A 12,749-nucleotide genomic window follows, 5' to 3' on the forward strand; every position below is an offset into this window, starting at 1 on the left:
GTTTGAGGTCATTTTACTTTGTTGACTGTATCCTATCCAGCACGGAGACTGCTGAACACACCTCTTTAAATTATTTTGTGATGCTCGTAGTCAAAGACAATTTAAAAGAGACATGCCACTTCCTCAATCCTCAATACAACTATATAAGGAAAACCCGTAACAGCAAAGATGGCGGTTGTATGCCCATGTCCCGCCCCTCCCGCTGGAAAGCCAATCATCTGCTTTTAACAGTCAAAACGGGAAACATTTAAGCCTATCATCTGGTTCCAATGACGTATGCGGACAGTTGAGGAACCCTTGCGCATGCGTAGTAAAAGTATAACCTGTGGGGAAAAGGGCATTTTAAACCTTATTTTGGGGCAAAGTCATCAAAAATATTCAGCGATTTTTATCATATTTTACTGCTGTTTCTGACTCAATGCCCATTAATTTAGATAGGAGCCTGGTCTTGTTAGGCTGAAATAGCTGCCCGGAAGCATTGCCAAAATGGTGTCTGAGTGGCATGACTTGCCTAAAAGGACTTTGTCGTAGTTGTATTTTTAAAACACAATTGCAATGTTTTCAACTGACATTATGGCTTTTAAAATAAAATTATGCCAAACGTAACTGCGGCACGTGTGTGCTGCACAGTAAGTGAACCACTTCCATCAGCACTGCTGCAAAACAAACTGTTGCTTCACATTAATTTGATCCTGCTGGATTCTGTTCCGGAAAATGTCCGATTTTTTATTTTTGCATTCCGGTGAGCCTATTTGTTTAAAAAAATCCAGCATACAGTGCATTAGATTGTGACAGGGCATGCGTGTGTGCGTGTGTGCGTGCAATCGTGCGTGCAGACGAGGACAAGTAAGAGTTCCTATAATAATAAGCCTCAAATGTGAACTATACATACATCTATAAAAAAGCATGTTATCATATAATTTCAAACAATGTACAAACCTGCAGAAAGAAAAAACACACACACAAGCACTCAGAATTACATAAATGGACTTTGAATGATTAACTGCCGCTTTGAGTGATTATGAAATTGTGGCATCCATAATTGTAATCTTGATTAGAAATTAGATTTTTAGAGCAGCCTTAATCTACACACATTTTTACTAAAATATATTTTAAACAAATTAAAAATACCATGCTGAAACTTTATTTGATTGATGGCAAAAATAGTTGAATGAGTTTAGATTTGGTGTTAGACAAGAAAATGTTACAGAAGTAATATTATGAGACTTGTTTTGCTCCTTGATATTAACAATTGGTGTGTCCTATCATATTATTTTAATCTATCTTAATTAAGAACACACTGGTTTGTACTGCGAACAGTTTTACCATCTACTGCATGTTGTTATTCTCCTCGTTATTTACCTGTTGCGGCTAATAAAACGGAAGTCTCACCCATAAGCTTACTTCCGCGTTGAAGAAAAAGGTGGATATCATCATGAAATCGAATTTACATTTAGGACTCTTTCAGCTTATTTACAAAGCACATATATTTATTTATCATTTGCACAAATGTTTAAGTCTGCATACTGAAAGTTACACCAGCGGTCCTCATAATCAAGTATTCTGATGTTGTCTTGGGATCCTCAAAAACATTTTCAACTAACAAATTAAACATTTAAATTTTTCACTGTGCACTCAGCCTTAGCAACTCCTGCAGGGTTGAAGAGTAAAGGCAAAGCCCAAAGGGAAGCTCCCTTCCAACAAATTAATCCCTGAGAATAGCAGAGCCAAGTGCTGCCTGTACACACCTCTATTCCCTCAATAATGAATAATGACTTACATCGCTACTCGTCTACATCTCGCCAAACGGCACGCACTTGCACACACGTTCCTTCAGCTGCCCACCCGAAATTCTTCTTTGCATTGACTGTGACTGTTGCTATGGAGACAGTGCTTACCTCAGTGCTTCCCGAAGTGCCCCACGCTCGCTCAAAGTCGTGTGCTTGATGTCATCGAAGTTGTTCTCCAAATTCACACAAGACTGTGGGAATGAAGCACACATAGACATTGGTGGGACAAAGAGGCAAATTTACTAAATTTTTTATGGTGTATTTTAACCAAAACAATGACTTTTAAGTTTTAAATTAAAGTTGTCTTTACGAAAAGTATTCAGACCCCCTTAATTTTTTCACTCTTTGTTATGTTGCAGCCATTTGCTAAAAACAGAATTGTTGACAGACATTTTTGAAGATTATTAAAAAAGAAAAACTGAAATATCACATGGTCCTAAGTATTCAGACCCTTTGCTGTGACACTCATATATTTAACTGCGGTTCATTTCTTCTGATCATCCTTGAGATGGTTCTACAGCTTCATTTGAGCTGTATTTGATTATAATGATTGGACTTGATAAGGAAAGCCACACACCTGTCTATATAAGACCTCACAGCTCACAGTGCATGTCAGAGCAAATGAGAATCATGAGGTCAAAGGAACTGCCTGAAGAGCTCAGAGACAGAATTGTGGCAAGGCACAGATCTGGCCAAGGTAACAAAACAAATTCTCCTGCATTTAAGGTTCCTAAAAGCACAGTGGTCTCCATAATCCTTAAATGGAAGACGTTTGGGATGACCAGAAACCTTCCTAGAGGTGGTCATTAGGCCAAACTGAGCTATCGGGGGAGAAGAACCTTGGTGAGAGAGGTAAGGAAGAACCCAAAAATCACTGTGGCTGAGCTCCAGAGGTGCAGTCGGGAGGTGGGAGAAAGTTGTAGAAAGTCATCCATCACTGCAGCCCTCTACCAGTCGGGGCTTTATGGCAGATTGCCCCGACGGAAGCCTCTCCTCAGTGCAAGACACATGAAAGCCCCCATGGAGTTTGCTAAAAAAAAACACCTGAAGGATTCTATGGTCTGATGAGACCAAGAACATTTTGGTCATAATTCTAAGCGGTATGTGTGGAAAAAATTAGGCACTGCTCATCACCTGTCCAATACAGTCCCAACAGTGAAGCATGGTGGTGGCAGCATCATGCTGTGGTGGTGTTTTTCAGCTGCAGGGACAAGACGACAGGTTACAATCGAGAGAAAGATGAATGCAGCCAAGAACAGGGATATCCTGGATGAAAACCTTCTCCACAGTGCTCAGGATCTCAGACTGGACCGAAGGTTCACCTTCCAACAAGACAATGAGCACACAGCTAAAATAACGAAGGAGTGGCTTCACAACAACTCCATGAATGTTCTTGAATGGCCCAGCCAGAGCCCTGACTTAAACCCAATTGAGCATCTCTGGAGAGACCTGGAAATGGCTGTTCACCAACGTTTACCATCCAACCTGGCAGAACTGGAGAGGATCTCCAAGGAGGAATGGCAGAGGATCCCCAAATCCAGGTGTGAAAAACTTGTTGCATCTTTCCCAAAAATACTCATGGCTGTATTATTTCAAAAGGGTGCTTCTACTAAATACTGAGGATCTGAATAATTAGGACGATGTGATATTTAAGTTTGTTTTTTTTTTTTTGTTTTTTTTTTTTTAATTCTGTGTTTTTGTCAATATGGGAACACACACACAAACACACACACACACACACACACACACACACATATATATATATATATAATAAAAAAGTTGAAGAAACACCCAGATATTACAATATTTTATTGTATTTTTTAAATAAAACTGATTAATAATAAAAAATATAATGTTTCGTGAAAGTGCACAGCGTCATAATGTATATTTTCACCTGCCACAAAATAGAAAGAAGCTTGTGTGTGCACTTTCACAATACATTATATTATTAATATTAATTTATATTTAAAAGATACAGTAACACTTTATAATAACTTTCATTTATAAATATTAATAAATTAATAAAAAAATTAATAAACATTATATAATACTTAATAGATCATCGGTTAATATATATTCACATAGCTAAAAATATGAGATAATGGTCTTGTTAATGTTTACTAATAAACTTAATAAAAATTACCTAATGATTAACATATGATTATTTCATGTAAACTGAAATGTTTACAAATGTCAGTAAACTTTCAGTTGACATGAGCTCTTTGTTTGATGTGTATACTGCTGTTTACACGTCTTAATTAATAATCTATTCTATAATCTATTATTTTTTAATGTTTTATTCATCGAAAGTGGAAACTACTATTATTTGCAATTATTTATAAATGTTTACTAATCGTTAATACCTTCATGAGCAGTCATTTCAATGGCGAAAAGTGTTTTTCCCTATTCACACATCTTTACTAATCATTTATTAATCATTTGCTCATCTTTTTGCAGTAGCCAATCTAAAGTTGAAACTAGTCATCATTTGTAAATGTTTATAAATGATTAGTTCAGCTATCTTTATGGGCACTGGACTTTTAGTCACTGTAACAAGGTTTGGTGGCTGGTTAAGTTTAGCTAAATGTTTGCTAAAGACATAATAGATTGTAATTTTGTTGCAAAAAAAAGAATGTTTTTAATAGCCTCAATAGCAGCTGAAGTGTTGTGCATTAACACAAGCATTTAATCATTTTAATCTGTTAAAATCATATGTAGATTTTCAATAACTGCTTGATCAAATGGAATTGAAAGTTTAATGACATAATGAAATAATGTTTTTTTTTATTATTATTATCTAATGTTTAATGTGTATTAGCAAACATTAACAAGAACATTATCTCACATTTCTAACTTTTTGAATATATTAACTAATGACCCATTAAGCATTATACAATATTTGTTAATGATTTATTAATGAAAGTTATTATAAATTGTAACCAAAAATAAAATTAAAATATTCTGTAAATAAGACAACTGCTAAGAAAAAGAGGCAATCCTTAACCTATAAAGGAAATCAAACATGCTCTAAAGCGTTCTAAATTGTGAGGAACATATGGAATGTTCTTTAGGCTGAAGATTTAAATATGCCCACGCTCAAGGATGATGTCATTGTGGAGACTGTTCAGAGATTATCCTGCTTATAAAGATTTAGAAGTTTCTGCTTTAAAACGGGAGGATTAATTGGTGCCATTTAACACTGTAACATGACATGGCTAACATTATCAGAGAGGCATTAAAGAGGATTCCTCCAACCCCTCCCTTTTTAGGAAGCAATGTTCAAGCTGCTTAAGCGGTTTTCTTTATTCCATAAGCTAATACAGTTTCACAGAAGCCATTGTGACAACTGACTTAAGCTATTTAATCAAATTCAAAGGGATGAGCAGCAAGGAAATTCCCCCGCACATACATACGGCCGAAGCATCAAGAACATAAAATCACAACATGACTGAAATTCAGGCTAACTCGATTTCACACACTGAGTTAATTTATGGCATGAGAGTGAGTTACTACATTTTATTATAACACAGATGGGTGGTGAATAAGAAACCAATCCGGCTAGCCATCTGATATTTTGCTACAGTTCTTTTACAAACTTCCACTGGATTCTGTTTTTTTTTTTCAGCTGGCAACCTTTTGTTGCACAAACCTCTGCCAAGATACAGATTCAGAAGAGACAAATCCAGAAGAGAGTCTGTTTTACAGTGCACATCCTAACTAAATGCTTCAGAATGTTTTCTTGATTTGCTGGTATTATTGACACCATTCATAAGATCCATACAGTACAAATAAATGAGAAGTCATTTATTTTTAAGAAAATAATATTTTTATTAAGGAAGGACTTGTGCCGGTATTCGGTAATGCGATATATTGCGGTGATTAATATGCACGGTATTGTTATCGTGTGCACTTCTAAATACCGTGAATGAATACACATTACAAATTATTCCGAATTTGGAATGCATTTTAAAAATAGTATCCCCATCAGCTGCTTAAAATGCACAACATCACTGTGTGCTGCTTGAAAGAGCGCATGCGCTCTGATGTGAACAAGCGTGCATGAGAAGTACATGGAGGAACACCTGAGAGACACGTTGAATGAAAGCACATTCACTCTCTGACAGCAGATGACATTTAAATGCATCCCTTACCCTGTAAACATGGTAAAAAAGCAGCTGTTACTTTCTAAACCATAAAATAACCATTCCGATTTGTATTTTCCCTATGGTTTTTATTACAGAGCCAAATACTGAAATATTTAGACTTAAACTGTCTTAAATTCATTTTTTAGTAAAAATTTTAATCATTTTCATTTTCAAGTTCTTAAATTGCTTTTTTTTGTTTGTTTGTTTGTTTTTTCATTACTTTTTTTTATTTATTTTATGTAAAGCACTTTGAATTACCATTGTTTACGAAATGTGTTATATAAATGAACTTGCCTTGACTTGCCTTGAATGTTAATGCATTAACTAAGGTTAACTAATGAGGTCTTATTGTAAAGTGATACCTATTAGTCTTTACAGTTCTTTTGCACTTTAATGTGTAAAACATTTAACCTTTATATATTTTGCTGTATTGCTTTATTGTTTTAAATGTTTAATTATTTTTGTTATAAGAAAAAAAGTTATTTAACCTGTTATACTGTATTATGACCAATTTTTTAAAGAAAAATAATAATAATACCGTGATAATACCGTATACCGTGATAAAACCATTATCAATTAACCGCAACAGGAAAATTTGATACCGGCATATCCCTAGGAAGGACACATTTTTTGATAGTAAAGACATTTATAATGTTAAAAAATATTTATATTTTAAATAAATGCTTTTCCAAACATCCTAAAAAATATTCAAGTATTAGAATAACAGCATTAATTATATGATCATGTGAAACTGTAATGTGGGTTTTGTTTCATGTTTTGGGTTTTGTCATGTTCATGTTTTCATGTCCTTTATGTTTTAGTTTGATTTATGCTTTGTGTCATGCTTCCCTTGCCATGTGTATGTGTGTTATGTTCTGATCGGTTCTCTTGTTCATTGTGTCATGTTCTCATTGGTTATAGTCTTGTCATGTGATTATCAGTTCTGCTTGTTCATGGTTTGCTTTAGTCATGTGCCTTGTTCCCCATTGGATTTCTTTGTCATGTGACCCTCATTGTTTGCTATAAGTAGCCATGTATTTGCCATTGTCTCTGGTCATGTATTAATGCTCTAACTGCTGTTGTTGTGTCAAGTCTGTTTTAGTCAAATCTGTTCATGCCTCGTCAAGTCTGTGTTTATGTTTGGATTTTTATTTACTTCTGTAAATAAACTGCACTTGGGTTCTCACTACGCTCGCCTCAGTGGACTGATCATTACAGAAATTGAAGAATGAAGTAATGGCTACTGAAGATTCAACTTTGCCATCACTGGAATAAATTATTTTTTAAAGTTTAAACTAATAATATTTTACAACATTATTGTTTTGACTGTATTTTTTCAATGAATGAATGAATGAATGTTGGTATGCATGTATGTATGTACAGTGCCCTCCACTAATACTGGCACCCTTGGTAAATGTGTGTGTGTGTGTGAGTTTGTTGTCTCCTTTGTGTTTTTGAAAAAGAAAAGAGAAAAAAAAAAAAGAAATTATATTGTGTGCACAAGTTATTGGGGACGATGATCCACATGATTATTGTTTGGAGTGCCTCTGGGAAGAGCATGCTATTGCTGCTCTTGAGGACGCTGAGTGTGAGCACTGTGAATTATTTCCTATCGGAGTGCTCCACTCAAGTCTTGCTTTCTTTCGAGAGGGGACGAGCCTCTGTGTCCTCATGAAGATTGTGGGGCTCTCACGTCGAGCTGGCTGAGAGACAAGGAGCACATGAGTCTCCTCTCTCACTCACGCTCTCCCCAGATTGTAAAGTCCCCACCCCCGCTGCTGAATCGTGTCCCGGCGCTTCTTCAGACCGAGACGAGGATGCGGGTTCTCTCGCCTCCGTCGATATGGAGACCAAGAGCGCTGCCTCTGAGCGCTTCATACACGATGACAAAGCATATGGGGAGTTACTCAAAGGTAGTGACTAATGCGGTGGCCATGCTTAAGTTAGACTGGCCACACGAGCAAGAGAACCCCATGCACTCCAAATTAGACTACAGATTTTTGTCGGGTGGCCAGGGGAAGAGATCCCAATATCGATCTCTTCCCTTTTTCCCAGACCTCCATGTGGAGTTATCTCATCCATGGAGTAAGCCTTCCTTCTCGCATATCTTTGTAACCACAATGTCAGTTTTTTCAACTTTTGTGGGTGCTAAGGCGCAGAGGTGCCAATGCCAAGTTGAGGAGATACTCGCGGTTCAAGCTGACAACCCATACCATTGGCCATTCTATGGCTGCGTTGGCTGCCATGGAGAGACACTTGTGGCTCAACCTCATGGGCATCAAGGATATGGACGAAGTGTTACTCCTCGATGCCTTCTGCCTTCTGGCCTATTTGGTGACTCCATGAATACGGTCTTCACTAGGTTCAGGAAGGCCAAGTGACACACATAAAGTATCATGTTAGTTCAGTCAGGCCACGTTAGTCACGCTTGCATCAGCCGACAGTCAGCTGTTTTTTGACGTGTACCAATCCAGTCTTGACACCTATCACCTGCGGTCTATTTAAATTCCCATCCTTCAGTGTATCTTCCATCGCATCACTGCTTGCAATTAAATCCCTCCTCCAACCCCAACTCCACCAACTGAACCTGTAATCCGATCTAACTTTGTTCTTTCTTTACAGTCTCTTCATTGGAAGCAGTCTCAATCACATTTTGTTTACAACTCACGTAATTGTGAATTGTAATTGTATGTTTATAATGGTTCTGTTCTGTACCCCAGGGGGGTTTGTCTTGCTGGTCTCCCCGCTCTGTCCAAGCATGGCTTGAATTCACCATTGTGTTAGGTCATGTTGATTGTTTCATGTGGGTGTTGCAGCTGATCGTCTGATCAGCGGCAGGTGCATCTCATTCCAACTGCCTATTTAACACTCTGTCTTTCGTCTCTTGTTTGTCAGATCGTTGTTTGAGGTCCTCCGTGTTAGATGTCTGTCCTTATTCTCATGTTCCTGCTCTTGCTTGTCTCTTGTTCGTTCTTCTCTGGATTGTTCCTCTCTCACATGGATTATCTTCACCTCTCACGGATCTACCACCACAGTCATCTCTACCAGCGCACTCAACCCACCTACTCACCAGTCTTTGCTGCCATCGAGGTCCCTGCGTCACTCTCCAACCCTCATCCATCTCATCTCATTACAATAAACTCTGTCAACTTGCATTTGACTCCTGTCTTCCATACCAAACCGTTACAATGGCTGCATGGACAGGCATGTGGAGTGTTGCCCAGAACATAACCATACCACCAACACTAACTGTATGCAATTATAATTGTCATAAATATACTTGATGGAAGTGTTCCTGATTGAAATAAGCTTTTGATAAGTTTATTCCCCACCGTGCTTAGGCATCAGGACTGTCTGCCACCCTGCCCCGACCCAGTCCGGTCTTTCTGCAGCGAGAGTCACAGAATCAGGGAGTGGGGAGCGGTTCGCCGATCTGAGCAACCCAGCAAGAAGCTGGATCTGAAGATGATTATTTCATTCAAGAAGAATTCCTGAGGCTCAAGTGCCCGGGACTGTGGGGGTGTGCGAAAAACTCCAACAGAAAGACGAGGCTCCTTCCTGGCACCCTCAGGGGGCAGCTGTACAATTCCCCCTACCACTGGGGTTTTGGGGAACAGCGGTCTCCAGCGAAAAAAAAAAAAAGTTAAATGTTCAGTTGCCTCCTGCCATATTTCAGGACACCAGATAAAGAACATCCCCCCATCAATACTAGTGCCCCTTTCAGAGAAGCTGGCACCATGAAAGCCAATGCCAAATATCTCTCCATGGGTACTTCTGTGAAGCCAGAACAAGTGCATTTGTTGAATTTGTTGACACAGGAATTGCAAACTCTGCTGGACAAAGGGGCCATAGAACGTATTCCCCTGCCAGACAGAGTCAGGCTATTACAGGTATTTTCTGGTTCCATAGAAAGATGGGGTTTCCATCCGATCTTTGAGGGTTGAACCGCTACCTCAGATCATACAAGTTCAAGATGTTGATGATCAAGATGATTGTGTCTCACATACAATCAGGGGACTGATTCGTGACAATCAATGTCAAAGATGCATATTTTCCCATAGAAATCTTGCCACAACACAGGCACACCTGTCTCCAGCACACGTCAAATCCATTATAAATGCCCTAAAGAACATCAAGTAAGGCAAGAGAATTACTGTTCATTACTTTCAGAAGGTTCTAGGTCTCATGGCAGCTGCATCCATGGTGATACCCTTGGGCCTCCTGCACATAAGATCATTTCAGTTGTGGCTCAAAGCCAGAGGATTTCATCCAAGGGTCAATCCCCAGAGGCAAAAAAGGGTTACGCGCCAGGGACTTCGTACCTTATATATGTGGTTTCTGACTCTGGGTTCCACTTTAGGTTTGTGTTGTCGTCGCAAGATGCTAACAACCCCTACGGGTTGGGGTGCAGTCTCGGATGGCAATCCAGCCCAAGGGATCTGGAGAAGTCTTCTTCTGGCTCTATTTTGGGCCCTGAACTACTTCCTCCAGCAGTTAAGAGGCTACCATGTACTAATGTGGGTGGACAACACGTCAGTACTCTCTTACATAAATCACCAGGATGGACTGCGTTCACACCACCAGAACAGGATAGTGCAGCAGGTTGCGATTTGGGCACAGGACAAGTTCCCGTCCTTCAGGGTGGTTTACATCCCCGGGCAAATGAATGTGGGAGCAGACTTGTTGTCCAGACAAGCTGTGACACACAGCGAACTGAAACTCCACACAGTCAAATCTAGGAAAGATTTTATGAAGCAGAGTTGGACCTCTACTTCACTCTGACTCCTCCAGCTCCCCTGGGTCTGGATGCCATGGCCCATACGTTCCCAGAACTAATATCCCTCCTCAATGCCTCGCTGTTGGTGATTCCGGTCAGGAGACATCTCCTATCTCAGGCACAGGGGACAGTATTTCGAAAACTAGTGTGGCAGCACACCATGTAGACCAAGTTCACAGCCAAGTTGTTTCAGTGCTGGAGTTCCTGCAAAAGAAATTGTCTTCAGATACATGTCCTGGTATTCTCAGAGTGTATGTGGCTGCCATTTTGGCTTTCCATGCTCTGATTGATTTTGACCGCTTCATTCGTGGAGCCAATCGGTTGAAGCAGCCCACTAGAGCGACAGTCCCTTCGTGAGACTTAGCTATAGTGCTCGAGGGTCTGGTTGACACCCCCTTTGAACCACTAGAGTCAGCACCTGCCATGTTGATATTCTCGTTCCCATGTGCATTTGATAAGCAACATCGAGAGTAGGTTTAGACAGGGAACATCTCGGGTTACTTGACTTTAACGCTGTTCCCTGAAAAAGCGAGAACGATATGCTGTGCCTCAGTGCCGCACTATTGATGTGCCTGGGCGTTTCTTCAAAGTTTAACCTGAAGGTATGTCCGTTTCACGTCTATTTATAACCTGCAGGTGCACATAATCAATGACATAACTCACCAAGGTTATTTAAGCCAATTCTTCGTGCTACACAACTGACCGAACAAAAGAATGTTCTCGATAGCATTTGATACGCAGCCTCTCGTCTTCACTTTTTCAGGAAACGGTTACAGTCAAGTAATCCGAGACGTTCTTCTCCAATGCATGTTGGCCACCGTTGACACCCCTAGAAATTATTTTGAGTAAAATATATCTGAAATATATTACCATTTATATTTAAAAAAATTTTTTGCACACCACGGTGACTAGGAGCATTTGACTAGCATAAATAGTCCAGCCATGACTTCCTGTTCCACAGGATTATAAATATCAGGAACACAAAGGCCAAATACCCTTAATCAGCCATCACATGGAGCAAAGGCGAACTGAATAACATAGCCGAGTCAAACTGTCAAAATTGGCAAATGGGTACTGGGAGATGAATGGCTTTGTGGAGTATAACAGCTTTACGTACAACAACTCGGCTCTGAAGCAAAAATTCTGATTAGTGGATGCACCTGTCACCGATTTATACCCGTATGCAAGGGGAGTGGCTCAGGTATGCAGAACTCACTAGCCAATTTTCATTGGTGTTTTCTGTTAAACTCAGAGATGACTGACCTCCCAAGTGAGACGCCATTTGTCATTTGTCATTACTCGTAGTGATCGACAGATAGGGAACTCAGAGCTGTTATCTTGGGAAAAGGATGTGGCAATAATTGGGTGCTAATAATTTTGCCCAACATGAACTAGAGAAAGCCTTTATTTAAAAATGAGATTTTCCCACCAATTTCAATTGTTTTACTTCAATGATAGGTAATAATTTTGTGCATTGTTTTTAATCAAAACATAAAAAAAAAAAAAAAAAAAAATCACAGCCGACTTTGCTCATATTTACCATGGGTGTCAATATTAGTGGAGGGAACTGCATGTATGTTGGAATACCGCCCATCCTGTCACATGTGTGTGTTCTGTTTTGTTTTAGCTCTAATGTTACTTGTTACTTTGTTTATTTTAATCACATTTCTTAATGTGTGATAATGTGTTCCCATAGCAACCTATTGTGTCCACCTGTTCCGGAATTACATGGTTAGTGTTCTTAGTCCTGTTCCTGAAATCCAGTAATTGTTTGATTTTAATTTAATAAAAGACTGTTTCCTGGAATCTTCTGTGTGCATGCTAACCAGTGCTGACACATCCACAGTCACCAAGAATGCACCACATGATAAACAATAGTGAAAATAGACTATTAGCAAAAATATTTCTGAAATATAGAAAGATTAAAAATGTAAAAATATACATTAACAGCAGATAAAATGGACGAAAGCATGAAAACGAGATTTTGTGTGATGAAAAGACATGTAGAGAAAAACATAAGATGTTCTTCTCAAATAT

General features: G+C 39.0%; 1 protein-coding gene across 1 annotated transcript in view; it reads right to left on the minus strand.

Annotated features, from left to right (window-relative positions):
- LOC128027277 (dihydropyrimidine dehydrogenase [NADP(+)]) overlaps positions 1-12,749 on the minus strand; it is a 154,596-nt gene that overhangs the window by 116,634 nt on the left and 25,213 nt on the right. The window contains exon 3 of the mRNA XM_052614718.1: positions 1,899-1,981. Within this exon, the coding sequence (XP_052470678.1) occupies positions 1,899-1,981 (83 nt within the window). The remainder of the gene's footprint in view (positions 1-1,898; positions 1,982-12,749) is intronic.

The sequence above is a fragment of the Carassius gibelio genome, chromosome A2 (genome assembly GCF_023724105.1).
Source record: "Carassius gibelio isolate Cgi1373 ecotype wild population from Czech Republic chromosome A2, carGib1.2-hapl.c, whole genome shotgun sequence".
Lineage (NCBI taxonomy): Eukaryota > Metazoa > Chordata > Actinopteri > Cypriniformes > Cyprinidae > Carassius > Carassius gibelio.